The following is a 26,076-nucleotide window of genomic DNA, read 5'->3' as shown; positions in this document are numbered from 1 at the left end:
GGTATACACCAGCTGCAAGTTCTTTATCATGATAAAAATATGTATCGAACATTACATCTGCTTTGAAAGTTCTCCTCGATACGTAGGGTGCATATGATCGATGGTAACATAGGTGGTTAATGGTTATGCATATGCAGGCTGTAACAGACTGTTCCAGATTAAGGCAACATTTTTTATATCCGACCTTTGTATTCCTGAAAAAATAAAAATCAATCGGTCATATACCAACAGACACACGCACGATATAGGTATGTGCATCGGAAACAGCGAAACGAACCCATTATTCCCAGGATTCACTTGCACACGGGGGAAAGGCTTGCATCCGCCAACTTTCGGGTCATTGACAGTCGAGTCCGGCATACCCGGGTAACGGTAAAAAGCGCCGAAAACCATCGCAGGCACCGTCGAATAACGTTTATTTCAACTCACTTGGGCCCTGTGTTCTTGCCCCGACCCCCCCCCCCCCCCCCCCCCCCCCCCCCCTCCCAGGCCGCCAAACCTGCAGGTATGCCGTTATAATCCTGCTTCGTCGGAATATACACACACCGTGGAGTCCAAAGCGTGCACGTGTTCCCGCGGGAAGGTGCAGTGCACGCATGCAGCACGCGAGTTCCTGCATTCGCTTTCCCTTCGACTGTTTGTTGGTTCGATTGGAATTCAGCGCATGTAGGTATAAATATTATGTCGATCTCCCGCGGGGATGCAGTTTTTATCTTATCGACTATAATGTCTGGTGAAGAAGAATTTTTAAGATATGATTTGATACAGTTTAATCTATGATTAAGGAAATGATGGGAGTTTTTTTTTTTTTTTTTTTTTTTTTTTTGTCAGACTAATTGCTCGACGTTATTAGCGAACAGGCAACCGAAGATACGTGTTGCAGAAGACAGCTTTACAAACTGTAGCTATTATTTCCTGGATGATCGCGTTGAACGATTAGTTTTGCAGGAAACGTTGGTATTGAAGGTCCGCAAAGTGCGATTTAACTTTGACAATTTCTAAGGAAAGCGTAAACTTAGTTACTGTATTCATTTTATAAAAAGAAACGAGGACAATAAAATATTGCATCCACCGGAATTCGTTATTCTCTTTCAGACTTCGAAGAATTGTTTAAAATGCGATTCGATTACTCGGTCGGTATCCCATCATCTTTTCATGTATAAATAAAATTCGCAGTGGATCCCCGCGCACTTTTTAGCTAAATAACTTGGTCATCTAATCGCTGCGAGAAGTTCAATATTTCAAACAGAAGCCTGCTGTAGGATGGACAGAGTAAATTCTCGCGAATCATTTTACCGCACTAATTAGTAGTGAGAGAAAATAAATCCTGTAAAATGAAATAGTGTTTCAGCAGATGAATAAGGATGTGGATTAAAATATGAGTGAAACAACCGTTTATTGACTCTGTATTGAAAAATGTTGACATGTGATTTTACAACACTTCTACTAGAGAGCCACTTCTGAGAAGCGTGCAAGACGCAGATATATTCGTGGTGAACAGTTACACGTATAACATACGAAACAATTTCGATTTGAAAAAAAATTCGATAGTTCTCCATAACGAATTTACATTTATTCTGATGTTCCATATCTAAATCCATAACATCACCGTGAATCGATACATTCGTGGATGTATTTATTTAAAATAATTCTTTCGCTCGTCACGCGAAAATGTCAGATTCCACCAACACGTATCCGTAGTGAGCTTACTATTAAGAAATAACATTCGCCTATACCAACTGTGAGTATCAAATCATAAATGACATCTCGCTTATTGCTGTACTCGTAGTATATATGAATAGAAAAATCTGGTTGATCGTGGATTTAGTGATTCAGGTCTGTTATATACCTACCGAATTCGACGAAACGTCAAACGCCTGCATGCATTTTAAAATTTATCCAATCGCACTGTTTTTGTCCTCGTGAATTCATTCACGCCCTTTTCTATACGCAACTTGGATAAAAATTTATTGCTATCCTCAATTCGAGATCCGGAAATTCTCGTCACCGTATTCATAGATCATTTTTTTGATACGTGCAGGAAACTGCACCGAAACTGGCGTCAATCGCCTTTAATAATTCTTTCTGAACTACGCTTGCGTTTAAAAAAAAGTTCCTCTGGCTAGTTTCTCGGCTTCTGCGAAATACTTGAGGCTCTGCATGTGAGCCGAGGGAATGGCCTTGCAATAACCATCTCAGACCAAGTGGCGTATCTTTTACAGATAGGATGCATGTACGCGTGTAGGCGAATGTGAACGAGAGAGATTGGCAAAGCGTGATGAATGATGAATGAATAATGTCTCCTCGGAAGCCTTAAATGAGCGAGCGAGTACAATGACACAAAATGGCAGCGTATGTGTACAATACACCTATTCTAATTTTACTCAAAGCAAAAATAGTTCCTATCACTGGTGACGAACAGTCTGCCATGTACGATTCTCTCATGCCTGCCCACCGAACCATCGAGCCACCTGCTTGCTCCACTAAACACACATAGCTACACGTGTCCGTCGCAAACTCCAAAACTTTCAACTTACCTGCACCGGATCTTCGTTGCGCATATGCAAGTCTAAATCGATTTTGTATCAACGGTTGAAAGAAGAAAAAAGAAAATTCACGGAAGCGACGAAGATACATTCAAAAGATTGAGAGATTTTTCGAAGGTTTTTTCCTCATTTCTTAACTCTTACTCTTATGATTTCTTGTTCGAAAGTTGAAGAGACGCAATTCAAACTTCAAATTGGAATCAAGCTTGTAGTCAAGTCAATCCCGCAGAATCTGTGGCGGTGGTCGATATTCTTTAGATCGAAGGAACGAGTCGATGCAGTGGAAGTTCGATCTGTGTTTCCGCGGACGCCGATACGGCCATATCGGTATTACGGTTAGCAGTTACGCCGATTACCAGTCGCAGTTAGAATAAGAGCTGAATGTAATTCATTGAAGTGAGATCAGGACGCAATCACCGTCACTTCAAGCTTCGAGCCGAGAGTGGAGAACTAGGCCACGCCTATTCCGTAATTATGATAGATTTATTTCTATCCAGTACGCAGAAAGCATTTTATTGTTCATCCGATTGAAAAATTGCACGAGTAGAGTGAATGAATTGTGACAGGTTGCGATTTTTCGTTATAATGAACACTCTTATGCATTTAGGATAATAAACTTATCTCAACTGCTGTTCATTTTCAACACGAAGGCAACTGATTCCTTCCAATACTGTAATTCATGCCATGAACGATTAGATGCGTGAGTTGAATCGCTGTTCTTTAACGTTAGGCACAGGCGTGCGCGTGTCTAACTATTCGAGAATGGGTATACAGAATGCAGAGCTCACATGTTTCACTGTCTACAATATACAATATGCGTTTCTACTTTAGCTCTAATAACACCGTTTCATAATCACCGGTAATAATCTAATTAGTAAAATACACTTCTTTAAGCACACAGAGCGTGAAATTGCGCTCACTTGTGATGTGTGTGCTTAGAAGTTATAACGTTACAGGAACTAGCCAGCGAGTCCGGGCGTTAAATCGTAGAATATATGCAATTGTAATGACATACATATACTCGTATGCCTTCGTACGAATAACTACGCACAAACTCAGCTCACAATTAGTTTCACGCTCAAAGAAATTGGATGTTCGAATTGGTTTTTTTGTTTTTATACTCGTTACAACGAGCGCTGCTACGGCTGCTGAAAATTGAGGAAAAAAAATTATTATACCAATGGGCAAATCGACATTAAAACAAACCGGACTTACACGACTTATATTTTTGCGCAACGTAGACGTGATAAACAATTATAAAATGAAATATCAAGCATTTATGTCACGCAATTTCGCACGAACAAATGAAAATTTTTGCACAGTTGATATTCAAGTTTTAAAACTGGTGTAACCAATGACAAGTTTTATTAATACGTATTTATTGCAACACCTTTCCCATAATTTTTCAGTATTAATTATCGTGTCTTATGTATTAAGATTGAGGAGATGTTGGTTTGTAAATAATTCATACTCTTTATTTGTTTTAGCAGGAGATGGTCGTACATTAAGTATTTATCAAAGTATTGCATTCGTAAACTTCAAAGATCTCGTTCAAAGACAAAAAGAGAAAATAACTTTATTGTAATCGAAAACAATAGTTTAAAAATTTTTTAAAATCTAGCAAATCAGTTCGATTTCATTTTACGTTGGCTCATTCTTCTTGCAACAAATTTTCCCGCTTTTCAGTAATAAATTAAGTGTAAACAATTCTTGATCACTAAAAATATCGGTGCAAGGTTTATAAAATTAAATATTTAACGATAGTAACATGATGTAAAATAAACGTTTCAGTGAATTTGTAGAAAATAGTCTTTTCGATAAGATAAAATCGGTTGGATATTTAACAATTTTTAAATTATTTGAAATGAAACATCAATATCCAAGAATTTATTTACAATTCAAATATTTCCTAGTTTTATATTCTTAAATCAATATTCCGAACTTACGATTATAATAATTTGATAAATACTCAATGTAAGGTTATCTCGTAATAAAATTAACAAAAAGTATCGATCTTCGGCGGACCAACTTCCCTAATTTATTTTCACGCTAAATATGAAAATCCTATAGAGCTTAGACCCTCTGACTTTCTACGGCTGCGTCTTAGTCCTCATACTGTGAGCGAAAAGTAAACATTTGATCTCCTAAATCTGAACAGTAATTTCCGTGTAACTAACTACTTTTTCCAGGGTGCTCTGAAACCCTCAAAACTTCTCACGCAATTCAGACTTAACTTTTGATTAACTATCAACAACAATAAAATGAACTGTGACGCAAAAAATCTCTATCACAACAACAAAGCTCGATCATTTCGTTTTTTTTTTTTGGCAGCAAACATAATACATGGCTCGTGCACTTTGGCATATCTTATCAAATGTTTATTTATTTTTCTATACGCAGCGCTTGTGCTGGTGTATTTTTTATTTATTGTTTCTTTTTTTTTTTTTTTTATCAAAGGCTCGAAGCGATACCGCACGCTCCAAGTTATTTTCTGGAAAGGAAGCTGACATTTTGTTATTATTATAGCCATCCCAGCAAGTTGTGTAGATAGATGTTTCATAATAGTATACATATATACATATATATGTGCACGATTAGATCGCTCTGCGTTATTACAAGCACGCACGCAGATACTGCTACACACTTTTAAACGTTCGAACGTAGAACGTATATAACATGACAGGCGAGTGTTAGCTGCTGCACAGATTCCGACAGGGTCAATGCAATTTATCTCATATCAATACGGAATAGGTACAACTATGTCGATAAATAAATATATGCGAGTACAGCGATATCGCCGCAATAGTCGTGTGACGTCAGATACGATAAATATATACAGTCTATAGGGTGGTTAGGAAACACCACGCCTGATTTAACACAGTCCAAGATTTAATCGCTATTGAAAAAAATCTTGTCTCAAATCACACAAAAACTCGCCATTATCTTCGGTACCAAATTTGATGCTTGCGATGAAAGCTTAAACCGACTGTATTGTCCTTACACGAGTTTACGAATCAGGCAAATTTTCGGAACTAGAATGACAATTTATAAAAATATTACGATTTTTTCAAACATTGACAAAAGGAATTACAAGGTTTATTTTGAAAAAATTATAGTTCAAGGTATTCATTTCGTTTTTGAACGACACTTAAGCTCGGAAATGAAATTTTAATAAATTCTTTATGATACGTTTCTGGTGACTCGTATTTTCCACGGTAATTACTTAGAACCGTGGTGAATAATAAATTGAACTAAGATTGTAAAATTTCGATTTTATATCCAAATTTTCCGCAACTGTGAACGCTCCGATTCGATATCTGGAGGAAGGCCTCGACTCTGTGAATGCGATACGGCTGTATAAAATGTGGCGCAATAATTGAGTGAAAAGAAATTTATGAAGATGATCGTTTCTTCATGGTGACGAGACTCGACGTAAAATACCGTTGAGTCCAGCCCAATTTTTTCCGCAGCTCCGGTATCTAGAGAGCAAAAAAGCAGAGCTGGGATCGAAGGCTTTGGTATTACGGTACCGGAGGAAAAAAGCAGAAAAAGAATCCCACTCGTCTCGGTTTCAGCCCGGACACCAATATCCGAATTGCAAGGAGACACCCTGTGTGTCACACTGTGGACACATGATGTTGTGTAGAAAGTGGAGGCGTAGTAAGTCTCTCCTGCATGTGTATACACGGTATAACGCTAGAAGTTGCACAACCTGCTGACGAGTTTTGAAAGTTGCTTTTTTTGGCGGTAACAGAACTAACGCGTTTTTATACAGGTGTATAGTGGAGAGGTAACCACGGTCGAACAGAGATATGCTCAACTGACTGATCATATGTGGCTGTGTACAAGCGGCACGCTTAAGCTTGTCCCTGGACAGCGTTAAACTTGGAATGATTTAGTTGGGGATTCTGATCTGGTTGAAGAAATTTTAGATATGTATATATTTGTATACAAGAGAGGAAGATACGAGTGTGAGATAATAATGGAGGAATAGAAAACAAGACGAAGTATATATATATATATATATATATATATATATGATTCGGAACCATATTATTCGCTTGCAACTGCGGAAAAGTTTGTGAAAGATTCTCTCATTCGGTTGGAAAAATTGTTGGTCTATATAGAGAGATAAGTTTTGTAACCCCTCTTTGGAAGAAGAAGAAGTAAAAATAAAGACATCATTGATCCATAGAAAGAAATCGCAAAGCAGACTGCAGCTTCTACGTAATTTAAGAGAAAAAAGAATCAGTTCTTTAACTTAGTTCTTCTTCGAGCAGTTTCATACACAATTTCGCTCCTGCGAAAGTAAGTTTTGAAGAAAATTTTTAAAACTTTGACCAAATTTGTTGAATAAATTGTGACTATGATCTAGGGTGTGAATAAATTAATCAATTCTACCATTTTTGAGGAACTTCTACTGAATTGGATGAAGCATCTTTCATTGACAGTTTACATTTTCATACCGTTCCAGAATTTGCCGTGGTCCAAATGCTTTGGACTCGAATAAACAACACTCAAGAAGTTGAACATTCGAGTTGAAAATGTAGGAAACTAAAATTTCCAATCACCTACTACTTAATGCTCATCAATTATAACTCCCTCAATGCTTGAACAGTTTCTAACATGTTTTATGTTCTTGGTAATAATGGCATAGTCTAGTAGCATAGAATAGTCCCTCCTCTTCTCCTATTCACTTAAATATTCCACAAGTAGCAGCTATGAGTTTAGATTTGAATCCAGTTCCTCAAGCACCTGAGGTCAACCTGTGCAACCTTTAGTTGATGACGTGTCCAGTTAACCCATCGATTTGAACAAACGATAAATTGCTTATCAAGTAACTGCAGCCAACACCTTAGTTCTGTAATTAAAATGGTAATTATTTTCGGATGCACCGGTTCACCGAACTTTTCACGCATCGATTCTCGTGTCTTAAGTTTCAACTCGCCACGCGTTACTTTGTTATCTAAAGTTAATTGAATAATAAGTCAAGGAAAGCGTTGGTGTGAGTCAGACAGAAGTCGGGAGCTCATATCAACCCGTTGGATCGAACATCCAGCGCAACTACGCGAAACCTCCGAAGCTCCTCTTCCTCTGCTGGTGCCAAACGAAACCATGACGTCGGAAGACGTTCGACCAATAGGAAGAAGTTTTCCAATAACGTCACGCAATTTCACAAATTCCTCGTAGATATCCTCGACTCTCATCGATTTTAGGTACAACTTAATGGCGGCAGTTCCGTTTCAAATGCACTTACGTTAATGCCGAGGGTATTTTCAACCACTTTTGACTCATTACTTCACCGCTTAAACTGTCATGATAGTAATGACGTTACAACTGATGGTGAATTTTCTGCATACGGATTATCTAAGATTATAATAATTGCTTACAGGGATCGATTACGTGTAGAACTTGTTTCTTTGGTCTGCATGTACTGTGCTTTCTTTATCTCTTCCGTGCTTCATCAAAATGAAGATTATTTTCTGCCATTCAAACAAGTTTCATTCGTTTTACGGCGGGTGAATTTGGGGTGAATCATAAAAGTGGTAAAAACCGCAGCTCTTTGAGTTCGAGAAGCGTAACGTTCCTTATCTCCAGAAAATATTTTCAGCTACATAATTCACCATTTAATTATACTCAAGAATACTCATATCTAACAGTAACATGTCCAGCGGCGGAAATAAAAATTGATCACCTGTATCCGGACCTTATCCGAGCCTATATTTCAATTACTGCTATAAGTACAACCATAACAGGCCTGCGTTCAGATACAATATGTTTAAATGAATGGGTGCCAGGTATGAATGTACAGTGCATGGTAATAAGTGTACTGTACATCAACCCACGTAGAATATCTATTTCTATATTTTAAATCGCCACGTAGCGGTAAAGATATGCGTAACAGGTAGTGGTAATATAATAGCAAATGGTCTAATCGCACGATATAATTACCTCGGTACACTAGAGAATATATAATGTATGTTGGTATGCGTGTATGTATAGTGTGTATACACATTAAAGCAGTTTATTATGAGTTGCCCACCGCGAACTCGGAAGTGAATAAAGTTTTCGACTAGCAATAAGATAAGCAGCAGCAGCAGCAGCAGCAGCAGCAGTTTCCTCGTTAAAACAAGTCGGTGCAAATTTTATAAATGAATAATTCTACGGCAATGCGATGCACTCGTATCTCGTAGATAATCTACCGGCACATAGTCCGACATACGTTCCCTCTCAACCGTGGATGCAAGAATGTTCCATTTCAATATTTCGCAATTATTTCGTCTTGGCGTGAAAATTCTTTCTTCATATTACGTGTAAAGTGGGAAAAACCTCAAGTAATTAGGTCGTAGTTATTCTTTTCTTAAATTCAACTAAAATTCAAACCAATTCATGAGAATTAAAAATTCTATCATGTCATTCTCGACAATGTCTTCTTCAATGAATAAGAAAAGAGCGATCTACAAGTCAACGCCTTTAGTGACGATCCCGGAAATACGTAACAAGTCTAGACGAGCCTCAGCACTTGTTATCGTGACCGTCGTCGTTGTATCTTTCTTTTTTATTTTATTTTTTTATTTTTTCCTTTGTGTTCTATTTTTCTTATCCTCATCGACTCCCCGCAATTTTTTCACACGGCCAGAACTTAACCCCGAACGAAAATATCCAATAGCCTCGCATGTGTTCTGCAGATTTCAAAAGCGCAACTTGTCCCATCGAACGGTATATTTTCACGCATCACGTAACTCTAATCCACCCACCCGCTCCAGGTATTATCCATATGGGTGTATAATATTATACGTATAGCATAGGATACTGACAATGCACAGGAAACTTACACGAGACGTAATTCGAAGTGTTTTTTCTTTCCTACCTCTGCCTAACCATCTCCTTTCTCTGGGTAAAAACTTTTCTCCACATTTCACGTTGTAGCTTACACACCTATAAAGCAGAGTAAAAAAAAAAAAAAAAAAAATAGGCGGGGTGGGGGAAAAAAAACTGTATTTGGAGCTCCTTTTTCTCAAAAAAAAAAAAAAAAAAAAAAAACACAACACAACCAAGATAAAATAATAATAATAATAATAATAAATAAAATAAAATAAAACCTCCCACATCCTCGGTATAGATTTTTGTGCTCGGTATGAGAGTTGAAAGAGTCTAACGGTACGATATCAAGTGTCTTCCTTCGCCGCTATAACCGTAGTCCATTTCACCATTCTCCGGGTTTCTATATTTCTATAACGAAAAGATCGCCAGGAAGATCGGCGAGTGGAGTCTCGCATTGTTCGACCTCTTTGGATCGGGCCGTACAATGGTGCCATATTGGAGGATGCGGACGTCCACGCAACGTGTGTATAATGGTATCAAAAATTCAACACACAGCTATATTACTCCGTCTTTCACCCACGATTCGAGTGTAATCTTACCTCATCATGTTCTATCAGGTACAACGAATCAGTTTCTTGCTATAATTATCTTCCTTCTTTGTCTTTTTCACTTTGTTTCTCAGTTTCTGTTTCTCTCAATGTTATGTAACCACTTGTTGTCGTTAAGTTATCATCCTTGAAGGACCATAGTGCAATACTGCAAATGATCGGAACACGAATGTAGTCTCTAAGCCTTTCTGCATACAACTAATGCGCACATATTTTTTTACCATCATTTTCTCATTAAATTCTGATGCTTAATTACTTTAAAAATACAAATCATAATTGTACATTTGAGTGATCAGAGACAAGCCACTTTTGAGAAAACCAAGAAAAAATATCTGGAAAAGGAAAGTTTGTTAATTTGTAAATTTTTGTTCTCCAATCACATTTTAATCTTACGCAAACGAATCTTTCCAAGGTTGGGCATAATTTGTGCAAATACAAAAGCCCGAACGGACTGCAAATTCGCTTGACTGCAAATATTCGCCAAGTTTTCCGTACGATGGTGAAAAATTCATTCTGTCACTATATTTTTGTCGCTTTTCTAGCCGTGCCAAAATTTTTTTAAATCTATTTGTATTATGTACAGATGAAACGACAATTATAGGTATGACAGGATTGGCGGGAAGAGTTTATCACTCTCGAGGTGCACGCCCTGACACCTGACGTAACGATGCGACGAATTCTCGGGTTAAGGAACTTCACTTTGCGATTAACTTCCATTAGGTCAGAATAGGTGATTATATTGATTTATTTATTTTATTCGCTTATTTTTTCTAGTATAGAAACTGCAATAATTGTAATTCAAATTTGATTTCCCGTACAAAAATAATCATCTGAAATGTGAAGTAATATAGATGTGACTGCCAAGAGACTATTTTAAAACTGAGCTGAACTATACTTTTCTCAAAAGTTTACCATTTCGTATCCGATTGACAATCTCCAATTGTTTTGTCTACGAAAAGCAGCAGCCTCTTGGGTTGAAGATAATCTATGATTTGTATAGACACTTGATGTTCGAACAATTTTATTTGAAATCGATTCACCACCTGTTGAAATTCATTAGAGATTCCATTCGAATATAAAAAAAACATTTCTACCAGACCGAACTATGATACGTTGATAATAAGTTTGACTTTAAGTCGCTGAATAATAACAATATCGATATAATAAGATTGATGAAAATTTCGTTTTGTCTTTGACCGATAAGTTTTCCGTTTTTCATATTCCGATGTAAGAAAAAAATGGAAAAAAAAGTTACTCGCGCTCCAAAATTTTTAAGAGTTTTAAAATTTAAAATCAAATCTAGACTCAAAATTTCACTGACAAAAAATGATAAGTTTAATGAAAAAAAGGAATAAAAAAAAAATACAAATTCAGTTCAGTTATATACTACAACTGAAAAAATTTCTGGTAAAAACGAGAAATATCACCATCAATCATTTATTGATTTGACCCCAATACATTTATAAACTATCGTAACAAAAATATTCAAATCTCGTAACTTAGAAAATTCCTTGGCAAAAAAAAAAAAAAAAAAAAAAACGCAGATCAATTTACCAAATTCAAAAAAAAAAAAAAAAAAAAAAAACAACTTGCCAAACGCATCCGCGGTATATATTATAAATAATAAAAATTCCATCTCATTCGACGACTCGCAGTTTTTAGTCGATTCCTATAACCACTTGCCAACAATTTCTAATCAACCTGTTACGAGGCTATAATTTTCAAACGGCGGACAGAAATCATCGACGCTTAACCGAAACGCGTGACAAAGTACATACATAGGTAGTTCCGCGTGAGCAACCGTGACGATGTCGGGATAGATGCGCCGCAAAGGCTGTGATCATCCTCCGCGCGGCGGGACCAGCGGACCTACCCCAACGTCGTACGCGTTGCACCCCTACCTCCTCCCCCCTCATTCCTCGGCCACCCCCGTCCTCCCGCGGTATAAAGGCAGCCGCCCCCGCCCCCCACCCAACTCCACAAGACTCTCCTCCCCCCCCCCCTTCCCCTTCCCTTCCCTCATTATTTAACCGACAGGATCATTTCTCCCTCTCTCTCTCTCTCTCTCTCTCTCTCTCTCTCTCTCTCTCTCTTTATCTCTCCCCCCTCCCTCCTTCTTGCTCTCGCTCTCTCTTGCGCGCGCGCCACCACTTCCCGCGCTCTTTCACTTCGCGGCTCTCTCGCTCCCTTTCTCTCTCACTCTCTCTCGGTCTATAGTTGCCCGCGGAAAATACTGGTGGGGATGCGAAGTCTGCGCGCATCAGTCAACCAAGAGCCACCGCGGCGCGAACCACTGTCGACAATTCGTTCTTCGAAGGAACGAACGAACTAACGAACTGTAAATCCCGGTGTTGGTTCGTTGCGATTATACACATACACACGTAAACGCGTGCAAGCATACGTATATAAATATATATATATATACATATATATTATAGTTATAGTATGTATATTTGTAAACATATATAGGCACACGCGCGCGAGTTACGTACATAATACAAGGGGTTGAAGAATTTCATTTTTCCTCTACCGCAGAGAGAAATTTGTAAATAATACATCGTTGATGAAGTAAAAAATTCATAAATTAAATTTTGGTTTTTTTTTTTTAGTCTACTCTCCTTTTCTCTCTCTCTCTCTCTCTCTCTCTCTTTCTCTCTCTCTTTCTCCCTGTTTTCCTGTCTCTCGGCTGATCGCTCTTATCTGAATTTTCGAAAATAGGACAAAAATTTGCAATTTTTCATTTTCGTGTACAAAAAAAAAATAAAAATTTTTCACTTTTTTACCTTATTCTTTTATTCTTACCAATTCGAGACGACATGTAACAGTTGAAGATGAAAAAAATTAATTGTTCGATAAATTTTGAAAACGTACCACATCCGTATTTCCCTCCCTCCCTCCCTCCCACCCTCTCGTTCTTGCCCTTCGCCGAAGTACACACACAACCGAAATGTATTCGAAAACAAGTGAACAAGTATCGTGAGAATCGATGCACGTATTATTATAATACATGATACAGAACTGCGACTCCCCCGCAGTGTTATACAGTGTTCGTAGCGGTATATAACATCGTTTAATAATACAAATATATCCGAAGTATCTAACTACTGTGTTTAAAAAAATTTGGTCAGTTTCTCTTTTCTTTCTAAATTGAAAGTATACGTTTTCTTTCAACTTCCGTTTATTTATTTATATGTTTCGTATGCAATTGTGCAGTGTACAATACTAGCTGCAGCTTGTTGTCATTCATAAGTATACGTAACGTTGAATTGTGTGTGTAACCTCGGGCCTGTGTGTATACATATATATATATATATATATATATATATTGTATAACCAATCAAAATTGGATCTGATGATTGAGTTTTTAAACATATAACACACCTTGCTCAAGTACGATTTTGTATTTACTCTGCAGGGTACAGGAATTTGAAATTCTTTGACAAGAAGTTGACCAAAACTGTTGCAATTAGAATAAAGTCGAACAAAGTTATTACACGTTAAAAAGAAAAACAAAAAATTTAACGAAAAATCAAAACTTAGTGATGACGATTCAAGAGCTGTGATTAATAAAAGTGTTGTGATTTTTACCAAGCTGTGAAATTCAGTTATTGTGGCTAATTGTATACAATAATGTAATTAGACGTACAGTTGGAGCCGATGTTAAACATTCGGTAAAAAAATTTCTTTCTAACTGCATTAACGCAAAAACGAAATCTAAACAAAATTTAAAGAAAGGCTGAACGACAAGTCGACGAGAACTAATATGTAAATTGTTATAACTGTGACGTGAATTCAGTGAAAGTCTTTGGATTAACAGTTGGCGATAGGTTGGCAATGATTATTTAGTATTTATTTATTTTTCTTCTCAACACACATATTTATATCTAGTATAGTATCGTCCTATCTTCTCCCCGTCCGCGTTCCACAATTTATAATAAGTAATTCACCGCACTAACCTCGCGTCGTTACAAGCTTACAGGTACGAAGTTCACAAAACGATTATGCAGGCACACTGCGTGACTGTAAGATCACAAAATTAATTGACATCGATAAATGAGGAATACATTTGTTCGGCAAAAATTTGATCCGTCAATCCAACGATAGAAATCAGTGACACTAACGGAGGATTAGAGTTTTGAAAAAGATTTGGCTTCCCTGTACTGATTGACAGTCAAAAGTTGCAGACGATTAGTATTAGATTGGAGTTAGTAAAGCTAGCGGAACGATACAGGCTTACGGGGACAATTGTTGTTCGCAACTTATGGGATTGTATGAAATTTAGTAAACCGTAATAGAGCAGGACATCGGCGTAATTTGAAAACCCAACTTCCTCAAAGTCATTCTAAGATTGCAGAGTAATGATCTTTTTTCTCATGATTTTCCGTTACGTTCAAATTACTAACTTCAACTTTGTCGACTAGTTGCAGTATAGAAACAAAGTAATTTCATTTTTTTTGTTTAAGGTTTTATTTTTACCTTGTTACGACCATGATGAACGTAACGTAATCATTCTACGAGTACGCAACACTCATCTGAACCCCAGCTTCCGATCCTGACCCTCTTAATCGATTAGTAGCGCCTATTCACTTCGAAGTATTATTACGGATGTATTCGGTGTATGCAAAGTCATAGAGTGAGTGAAGTAAGGATTTGAAAATTCACTCAAAACGAGATGGTAACAATCGAGTTAAATTTCATGATAACGGTAAACTCTTAAACAATAAGCAGGAATTTAAGAACAAGGAATAATTAGGATACCTAATGGGAAAGCTCAGTTTGCAACTATCTCAGAGAGTTCCATTGAACTCGATTTACAATACCGATAACGCATTGATTGACAGATATATCAGTGAATCGCAGATTCTCTTCTTCGTTGTAATGAAAACCCAAGTGTTCTGAGTTTTATTTATTTCCGGATGATAAGCATACGGTTTTTGAAAGTTTTTTGCGATTCCGTATAATTCTATTTCGAACTCAGGGGATTTGGCTTGCCTAACTAGACGAGATTGAAGTCGAAACGTTAACGTAAGGGAATATGTTTTGCTTTATTACGGTTTAATAAGTTTCGGACAATCGTCAATCCGGAAGTTGCGAAATGACTATTTTTCCGAAACGTGCATCGCGAAGATAACTTCAACCTTATCTTACTGCAGGGACTTTTCCGACTCTACTGTGCTCCCGACGAATCCTAAAACTTGAGGTATTTCGCTGTTCTCACAATCTTGCGATGCCGCAATGCGTTGTCACAATAACGAGACTCCGAACAGACCGTGGAACCTGCGACATGATTTCGCGGGTACTCAGAGGCAGAAGATTCCCTTCTTCGCGAATAGATAATAGGTGAGGTTGAACAGACGCGACAGCTTGCCGTTTCATTGCGAAATAATTTATGTTAAGATAGACACTGTGCAGGATTATGTCGCTATGGCGAAGTCACCGTCGAGTATATCATAACGAGGAATTCCGCTAACCACGTGCCACCGAAATGCAGTTCCACCCTGACACACGTGAACCGTTATACCTATATACCTTCTACACACACACACACACACACACACGCACACACACGCTAATTAGGTGGAGACCTTGTGCGTTTTCAACCCTCGGCTTCAACTCAATAGCGAGGTGCACTGACAGACTGAAAGAAAAGTGTAAAGTGGAAATTGTCTTAAGCCTTCGTTTGAGGTCACACGATAAGTCGTTAAAGATGTCTCTGGTACATGAAACGACAAATCAAGGTTCAGGACCGACAAACCTATGCATAAACCACATTTTTCTCTCGGTGTAAAAAATGCATCTGAAAATCCTTCACGTGTCGAATATTGCATTTTCATCTGGTTGAATGAGTAAAATCAAATTTCGACGCCTTGTTAGTATTTGCAACAGAATTATGTCCGAACGATGTACAAGAAAAAATTCTTCAAACGCAAGGTGTTAGACGTGTTTAAGTAGATTGTTTGTTGTTGTTTTTTTTATTTTTGGAAATTTTGACTGTGACTTTTCAGCTGTACAGTCGTTGCACTAAAGTCATGAATGTCATTGGAAACAGATTAGGTACTGTGCGCAAACTGTATGAAAACAAACTGAAACCCTGGAGGGTCCCGAGTTTCAAGGAAAAAGAGACTCTGCGCTGAGGTCGTGCCGCGTTATGAATTCGTTTGGAAAAAACTGTGGGCGAAGGTTGAACACAGAAATTAATCGTTCGCGTTGACGCAATTAGCCATTATTGTACAGATGTATCTACGACGGAAAATTAAGGTCTTAACTTCTCACGGTAGTGGTCAGTTATGCATGAAAAATACAAGTCTGATTGACTTAAACTCGCAAAGATGTCCGTTATACTATTGACTCGATTTCTTCACGGAAATTTCTGAAGTTTATTACAAGTATTAGACGGTAATTAGTTTTCTGTTTTCTGAGACATCTCATTTTTTAATAACTCGATCAAACATTTTACAGCAATCAGAAGAACCTGGTAGAAATTTAATTTGCTGAACTTGAATTTTTACTCCCACCCGTGAAATTTTTAATTCACACAAATTCATGTTTTGATGACAAAAATTTCGTTGCATTCGTCTGATTTAAAAAGTTTATTCAATTAGGGTAGATGTGCCGTTTCTGGCCAATGCGGTGCTACCTTTGGTCACTCATCGGTGCAGCCTTAGGCTCCTGAATTTTTTGAAAATCATATTTCACCGCGCTCAAAGCCGGTCAAAGACTTATGTGCCATTTGTGGCGAGACATTTTTTTATCACAGGCAACAAATGGTACGATTGACGGCCACCACGTCCAGTACTAAAATGGCGAAAAATATTACGTAAATACGTCTACCCTGAAATCAGATCTATTAGATTCACATGCAACTCCATTTTCCAAACAAGCATCGATTTTCGCTCAATTTCGCAATTTTCGGTCAATTCGCAAACCTAGGATTTTCCTAATCGCAATTCACGACCGCGATCTGTCTGACTTTGGTTTCCGCGTGACGACGAGATGCTCGGGCGTCTTTCGAATATAAGCGATGTGGAATTACGCGAGAAGTCCGGTGCAAATCGTATATAATACCTACGTGGGATAGGTAGGTGTAACGTACGGCGTGGCAGCGCCGGGTGTGCGAATTATTTTCGCCGCGGGGGCATTGCTTCGTATTTGGGTCGTACACGTTGGTTCTCGTCGCGTCGCCTCGACGATCTGGCAGCCACTGTTCTCTCGGCTTGGCTATCGGCAGCCAGCAATCGTCGATCGCGATTCGGCTTTGCAGCTAACAATAAGAAATCGATCTGTCCGTAGACCTCGGCTGTCCCCAAGGACGAGACGACGGTTGTCCGCGATGACAATGAAAAGGAAAATCAAGGAAATAGGGAGGAAAAATTACCTAAACTGTGGCCAGTCGTTGCTACACATGAATCAGGCGCTTACACCGAGTGGGTAGAGCTTAATTGGCCACCGATTTACGGCGTCGTCCCAGACCTGCAACGTTGAAACTGTTTCCACACACATTCGGAAAGAAAACGTCACTTTGCTGTTTTCACATTCTGATTCAAGATATTTGCGTTACAAACTTTGACCGCGTTTTGATTCGGGAGTTTTGGAACCTTCTTAATTAAAAATCTTCATTGATTGCGACCAATTTTATACTTGATATATGAAAAAAAAAATGTACTTGCTTTTTTCGTTAACAATTCAGCTCTCGGAACGGTTTAGTTTTTACTTTGATCTAAACGTCGTGATCTGCAATGCAGCATCTTCCCACGTCGAATTTTACCATACCGAATGTACCGTTGGTATAATTCGATCTAAAACGAATTGGACAAGTCGTTCAAGACTGCAGACACGCCCCAACGAGACCAACTACTGAGAATATATCGAACCAATTTTCACGCAATATTCCATGTACTAATGAAGGAAATAGAGTCGAAACTGTTATTTCATGCAACCCATTTATGCAGGACTTAATTGCCCACCGTATAATAGACTCAAAAACTGCCTCAAATTAGAAGTTCGAAGCTCATATAATGTGACAAAAGAATTTCTTATATACTCCATTCTCATTTCACATCAATCCATTTGTCTGTCAAGTTTTATCAGTTCAGAGGCCAAATTTTCTGCTATTTTTCACCGTATAAACACAGACAAAAACGGAAAGACTATAAATTCGAATGGCATGTAGCGCGTACATATATTTGCGACTCCGTGACATAATTGCGCGGGCGATTAACGAGCATCGGTATGGATCGTGAATACCGTTGCAGTTTTCCGCATTTCCATGCTGCCGCAACGCTGTGCCAGATTACATAGATAGATCTTTTCTGCCCTTCGTAAATCATGGATATGTAGAGGAATATTTGTTTTATTCAACCGACCACGGCTGTGTGTACCTCGAATGCAATCACGGTGCATACACACACAGTTCTTATCCTACAAACAGATTCGTAACGCGTCATATGTACCTTCGCTTTGATATAAACTGTGTCACTGTTGGAAAAAGCGCGTCATCCGAATGTGTGAATTATTTTCAACAATTTTTTTTAACTTCCCGCAAAAATTTCCTTAAAACTTGGTTGAACCAATTTTCAACAATTGAGCTATTGATATATATCGTATTAACGATTAAAATGTGACAGGTTTGAAAAAAAAAAAAAAAAGTTAAACAGAACGAATCTACTAGATTTTTAGCAATTTTGAAGTAATTCGAAATAATGCATCGAAATTCAAGCTTGTTTTATAATTACAGTATGTTCTTTTTTCAAACTATCTCGAAGAGGTCTTCTCAGTTTAGGAATATAATCAATTCATAAACGCTCAATGAATAACTAAGTATCCCCAAATGAAATTATTGAAGAGTATCAATTTTTGAGCAACCTACTTCCAGAAGGAAAATATGAAATTTGATAAATAACTGAAAGTGTTTCGCGGGAAACAGAAATGACGATTTGGTATCACTTGAACGTTTTCAGTAAGTACTTGACGATTTATTTTGAGCAGTGCTAGAACCACCTCACAATAACGCTTGATTACCAAATCTGTGAATAGTGTTCATTACGGTCTTTATCGGCATTAAACTGTCATCGAAAAGCTCTTCGTTGTGTTTCAAAGTAGAAAATCGTGTCGTCTCTCGGCACCATGCACATAATTTAACAGTGCTTATGAAGACAGCTGCGAGACTGGCCTGCACGAGATATTTTCTTAACCAGACATCAAATATCGCAAGCGCTCGCGTGCGAGTTACAAAGTGTTAGTTGAATCACGTATAGGGTGCATATAATTATGTGTAATCATGTGTAATTACGTTTTCACATATTCAATGGCGTAACGTAGTCGTTGCGCGTCTCCTTCAGCTAGTTTCAACCAATGGCAAATTAGTATCGTTCATTTTTCATTACACGTGTCAGTACTGATTGGACATCTACAGGCACTTGCACGAGCATTGGCTCAAAAGATCGCCAAATTCAAAATCAAGAGATCTTGGTTTTTGCGCATAAGGATGAACGCTCACGTTACAGCTTCGACTGCTTGTCGCTTCGCATTCACATACGATACACACGCGTTACACCAATGGAATTTGCAATTATACCGTAACAACGGATCATAACGTACCTACAGTCCGTACACACATAATATTCAACGAATTGCCTTGGGGTACATAAATCATAAAAGAGAACCGCATTTCCGTACGGTAATTATTGCATTTACCTGAAGTTTGCACTTGGCGACTCGTCACGTAAGGAAAAGATAATATTTCCATGGAAAAAATAACAAGTTTTGACCGTAGAGAATGGCTCGATGGTAAAGGTGAACGATGGAAAAGTGTATGAATTATTTTAATCCGCCTTAACACACTGCGAGAGGTAGGTCAGGAGTAGTCGGCAATCATTTTACCAATTATTCGTAAATACCGTTCATAAAGCACCAGGAAGCTAAACGCATGATCGCTGACGTGACTAGGATCATGCGCGTTTCACAGAGCGATTTAGCATCCCAAGCGACGCCATTTGCACAACTGAATAGTTGTATTTGTCCCTACTGAACTAATCCGCTTCCGGTTTCCGCCCGACGATGAAGTTGAGAACGATGAACGCTCGCGGAAAGCCTCGACTGCTACGAGGAATCAACATGTTTTTATGCCAACATTTATTCTAACGAAAAAAAATTGTATGCCAAAATTGTCCTCATTTTACTCACAAAACATAAAGCAAGATATCATGTGTGATATGTTGTACAAATTAATATCAAAAATCGATTGAGTCAAAAGTAGTTGTTTCTTTAACAGAAATAGGATTCAAAATCAAGTATCACGGTATTAAAAATGTCGAATATTCAAATCTCTTTAACGACATTTTATCGAGACGATTATTTTCTTATGCAAAGTCACTAAAACAGACTGATGATAATCGATGTCTGTGCGATATTGTAAACTTCAATATCCAACGAAGGTGACGTGATAAAAAAAAACGTGTACAGTGAATTTATAAAAAAAAACACCCTGAACATGTTCGAATAGAACGATCCGGGAAATCAAACTAATCTAATCAATTTCTCACAATTTTGAAACGATTTCGAATAAAGCACTGACATCTAAGCTTTCGTTCATAATTCCATTATTTTGAAATTTTTATTTTTTTAGGGATCTTTGTAGCCATTCAAATAGTAATCTGACAAATATTCAAGTTACGTATCGTCTCGTACTAGATTCAATAAAAAGTGTCGATTTCTGGCCAACCGACCTTCTGAACTTTCTTTCGTTGAGACTTTCTCTCTCTACATCAATTTTCGAAATATCCTAATGGTTCGTCTAAAATAGGACACTCTGTATAGCCGTAGACGAAGGTACATATACGCGTATAAAGGTGGATGTGAGCCTCACGTGCGGATGCACTAATAGCAACGCCGCGCGGACGTTAAAGAGGACCTGGAACGGCAGCGAGTCAGTGGGGCACTGGGACCACCACTACGTGTCTCTATTCTGTGTAATCCCACGCTCATATGTGAACGCCACACAGGCATTCCAACACCGCGCACATATCCCCTCGCCGTTAGAAAAGTCTCTAGTACACATACCACGGATACACACATTCATCTATGCATCTGTACATAAAAGTGGCGCAGTGGCGTAGCCGAGAATGTGTAAGGCGGGCAGAGGCGTCGTTAGCCCTGCGAGAAAAATCGGAGAACTGTATCTAGGAACCGTTGAAAGTGTATGAAAAATTTTAGTATTCGTAGATTCTTTCATTTCTTTGATTTTGCTAAAACAACAAAATATGTCCACAAAATTTTTCTCAGAAAGGGGGAAATTTGTGAAAGTATCAGGCAGGACACTGTTGGAAAAATTGGACTAAGTTTAACATTCTTTATTGTGTAATGCCCATAACCTATCTCGAGAGATTTACCTTCCAGTGTGCTTCAATCTCAGCACTCGGAAAAAAGTTTGTATTTGTGCGTTACAACTATACTATAATATAAAATATCCCTAAAATTGGTCGGGAATTTTGCAAGGATCTAGTCAGGGAGTAAAATGAACCCCAAAAAATTAAAATCGGTTAAATAAACCCGAGAATTCAATGATTTCGACAGTCCTAATCATACAACCTTTTCTCAAACTGTTAATATCTGAGCTTGGGTCATTCGAAATTGTTCAGACTCATTTCCAATACCTATCAGGGATGTTATTTGATTCACGTTCGCTTCCATCGGCGCCTGAATCGAAATTTATCGATGTTTCTCAACCGGTTTTTGCTCTTCTCCTAACTCTCGATTTTGACGGTGTCACCGATTCACCTTCGACTATACGGCAGATCGTCTACATGTACTGCAGTTACAATGCCCCGCGACTAGCATCATACCAATGCGCACACGTCCATCCTATGTAGAAACTTTTCTCGGTAGATATAACCTACCGTACAGAAAGTAGCGACGACGAGAGCGGAGCGCACACATGCGCCCTCACACGACTGTGGCGGTGTGCGCGTAGCTTCGCATGCACCTATGTAACGCGTATTGCAGGGTTGCGCGGGACGCGGCGCGCGGAGGGCGAGCCTCGTGGTCGTGGTGCAACTGGGTCTGCTGGTCTGTTCGCTCGATAGCAAGTGCGCCGGCTCCCTCTTGGCGGGAGAGGGAATTCGTGCTTGCACCCGATGTTCGAGCTTAAAGTGGAAACGCCCGAGCAGATCTCGCCGAGTTTCGGCCCCTCGATAGGACGTGTAAACCTCAAAAGGGCTTTTTCCAAACGCTGTTGTGCATCGTCATGAAATGTTTTATCAACTCCATCCCCTCAAAGCAGATTACTCGTTATGAAATTCAGCACAACACGAGATTTGTGCGAATTCGATTTTCTCTCAGTTTTTAGCGAATCGAAGCAAAAGTGGTTGAAATTTAAAATTTGGTCCAACTATTGTACAATTGCGTGATTTCGGTACGAACCAATAATATCTTAACGATTCAATTTTTATCATCTATCTTTGTTCACGTTTTCAACAAAATTTCCACGTTTCTCTGTGGAAAAGAAAAATTTGTTCCGCACTCGGAAACATGAGACGAATCATATTTCGAAATATTATATTTCTTTGCGTAAAAGTCGCATCATTGTACATTTTTACTGAATTTCGAAAAGTTTTGTTGAACGATCCTACCAGCTATATCCTAATTAACGACCAGTTTTGCTTTCTCTCGTTATAACTACGGAAGAAAAAGTTTCATAGGACTAAAATTTTTTTTCTCAATTTTACTTTAGAATATGCGTAATATTTCCATAAAAAATTGAGTCAGGGTACCACAGCCCTCGTCTGAAATACTTTTTCGAGGTATAAAATTTTGCTGAGGCTACAAACGATACTCCACAATTCTGAAAACGATACTGTGACATTTTTTTACGATTCTTAGAAGCATCTGGCTACTGGTTAGGTTGCTTTTCTCGTTACGCAACGCACGAGTTCAAGGGGAGATTTCAGGCTTCTTCCTTTCGTATTTTCGTTACGTTGCTAACTGAAAATTCAATCGAACGAATTTAGTCTCACGTAATTTTATAGATAATTTGTTTCCAAACTTGGAATCTGAATCTTAAATTTGTAGGAAAGAGCGAACACTTCTCTGTCAACAAAATCGACTGTTAATTTGCAAGTATAATAATTAATAACGGATCGTTTAAAAACGGTGACATGATTCTCTTCCAAATAAAAAAAAAAAAACTCACACATTCCGTCGTTTTAGAATTTTTTTCAGTAAAAATTACGCAACAGTTTTAATACTGGTCAATAATTCTTGTGAGACTGAATACTTTCTTCGAGTATATGAAAACAAGTTTGACTTTTTTTTGCGGTGAATTTATAATAAATTGCATTAAAAAAAAAAACAGAACGATAAATTACAATTTTGGATTTGAATAAAAATACTTCGAAATTTTTGAATGCTTACCAATTACATTAAAATTATCCATTACTTAATAATACTAAGAATATATGCCTGAAAGTTCATAAAGTAGATTAAAAAAATCTCATTTACGCAAAAAAATGATCTATTCCATTGAAGCGTAGGACTTTTCTTTAATTCTGTAAGTAAATATCGAATTGGACTTTTCTCCTTTCACCGTAAGTTCTGTGACTATATACATTGAATATCTCTTGTGATTCAAAACACGCGGTACGTCGATCTTTCTTGCCCGCTGCGCCTAGTCTAAATTGCATAATTTGTGAAGACACGACCAGGCGTAAACGGAATGATAAAAAATTACCGGTTATGCTGCAGGCTGACTTTCAACCCACTAAAACAGCTTTTTGTGCCGTTGCAAAGTTTAAAAAATTTAGTAGATAACAATTCGTGGAAAATCGTAGTTAAAAATTGCGCGTATACAGCACACACATGTACCTAATATCCTAGGTATGATAATGTCGAAATGGAGAAAGTGTTTTGCTTTTTAGACGCAACGTAACGTATGCAATATCACAGTCACTTTCTCTTAGACGTGTCATCGTAGCCTTGTAGCCTCCGTGTTGCCCATCGTTCGCTGTGTATTCTCCCGTCAAAAAACGATAATAACATCGACTAAGATGGAAAAAAAATTGCCATAAGATCTATCTCTCCATATTTGCAGCGTTCTCTTTAAATAAACAAATTGAACGTCAATTCGTGCGGCAATTATTCCCTGTAAAACACTTTTTCGTACTGTTATAGATGATACTAATTATACCGTAGTCTCACAACCTGGGAAAATCTGCGAACACCGAAATACCACAGTGCATACCGTACATACGTAGAAAACGAGTATGCTCGCCTTATAAAAATTTTTCGCACCATTCCCCGCAAGAAGACTCCTCCAACTCCCATCATCATCCGCATTATACATTATATCAAGCTAGACACAAATGTTATTGTAACACGTATTATACACTTTTAGATCTGAAAATCAGTTTCAAAACTCATCGGACCGCAGACACATATATGATATTTAGAACCTTTAGTACAAAATCTATCGAATGAAATTGAAGACGATAGAAAGAAATCGAAAAAACTATACGGCTGTGCCTTTAATTTTAATTCGATAAAAGTGTGAGAAGAAACGATCAAATTTCTTGATAGTGAAAACAAGAAGATAAAGAAATAAAACTTTTAAACGATAAACAAAAAAGAAAAGAAGAAATTGTAACGCGAGTTAAAAAAAAAAACAGTAAACAGTGGATCGTGTGGCACGAATTACAGTCGCAGCAAGTGCACTCTGTGAACGTTTCAGTGCTTTTTGAAAGGGGGACTCTGCAGGTGTTTTTCCTTTCTGTTATTTATTTTTTTTTTTTTTCTTCTGCAAGGAGGGTGGGTGATGAAATTCAGTGAGATGCCAATAAAATAGTGAACATCGTTACAGATGTAAGTGATAATTGGCGGGACGGCGGTATAAAGAAGAAGGCCGTCAAAACGGCGTTCAACATGTTTGAGATGTGGAGTGCGGTGAGCACGAAACTGGAACATGCGGGGGCGGCCGGGGGTTCCCCGATCCCCATGGCGCACGCACCGCACGGAGCTCACACGCCCCACGCCCCACACGCCCCACAGACGCCCCACACATCCTCCGGAAGCATAAAAGGTACGAAATGTCCCGAATCGGGGCGATTTTACGCCGACGCCGTTTCATCGCGCCTCGAAATGATCACGATAGTTACTAGAAAATTACAGCGGAACGGTTATAGTTGCGATAACCGTTCGAACATTGTTGATGTTGAAAAAAAAACTAACACGGAAAATATTAATTACTGTTGCAACTAGTTATACTTTAACTGCATAAGAGACTGGCGCGCTTTTTTCATTGACGTTACTATAATTTTCTTAATTCAAACTTTTCTCCATACATAGTAAATCAGAGCATTTATGCAGTAACGTTGACAGAAAACTGTAGTTACTTTAACAAAAAAGTGGGTGAATTCCTCATTTCGTCGAAGTCGTAGTAAATTCATCAGTAATGCTTTTCCCGTGTAGTACAAGTAAGTATATTTAGATTAATTATAGTTGTCGGTAATATACGTTTTTGGCAAACTATTGCAAGGGAACAATTTGTTTAATTTAGTGTGTATCATCATTGCACCAATATCAAATTATCTCAATGGTTCTAAAAAAAAAACTGTAGTACGAGTGACCGTAAGCAGAAAAATAATAATACCTACTAGATGTTTTGGTAACTGCTGTAAAAGTAATTTTTCTTTTGTACTAGAACTAGAACAGAACTATATTTTACGATTATGGTAGAAAATAAAAATAGTTAAACCTTGAAGTTTTTCTCGGTGGGACTATTAATCTTGAAGACGTCCCAAATTTGGAAAGTTTCAAATTTCCTTGGATGAGTTATTGTCATTCGTTTCAACGATTTTTAGGTCAATCGGCGTAACGAGTCTGCTTTGGCAAATGGAAAATTTATTCACAAATTTGGTAACGTTGTATAGATCGTTATTTTATGACTAGTTCATCTTCAAACTCGCAAACCGATCGTTAATCTAATTTCAGCTATCCGCCCGTCTCTAATTGTTTAATGAACAGCTTATGAGGAAATTTGTAATGCAATGATTTCTCGGAAAACTATTTAAGGAAATGATGATTTGAATACATTTCTTATCGGAATTGAA

The 26,076-nt window shown here is 38.0% G+C and overlaps 1 protein-coding gene across 2 annotated transcripts in view; it reads left to right on the top strand.

The window, feature by feature from the left end:
- The window catches only part of LOC124409494 (probable nuclear hormone receptor HR3), a 142,282-nt gene that overhangs the window by 50,598 nt on the left and 65,608 nt on the right, over nucleotides 1-26,076 (top strand). The window contains exon 1 of one of the 2 annotated variants that reach the window (XM_046887130.1): nucleotides 24,778-25,046. The exons of the other annotated variant lie outside the window; for it this stretch is intronic. Coding sequence (XP_046743086.1) covers nucleotides 24,890-25,046 — 157 coding nt within the window. The 5' untranslated portion in view covers nucleotides 24,778-24,889. Of the gene's footprint in view, nucleotides 1-24,777; nucleotides 25,047-26,076 lie in introns of those variants that run through there. 2 annotated transcript variants of the gene reach the window in all.

This window comes from Diprion similis, chromosome 8, assembly GCF_021155765.1.
Source record: "Diprion similis isolate iyDipSimi1 chromosome 8, iyDipSimi1.1, whole genome shotgun sequence".
NCBI lineage: Eukaryota > Metazoa > Arthropoda > Insecta > Hymenoptera > Diprionidae > Diprion > Diprion similis.
This window is presented reverse-complemented; position numbering and strand designations above follow the sequence as displayed.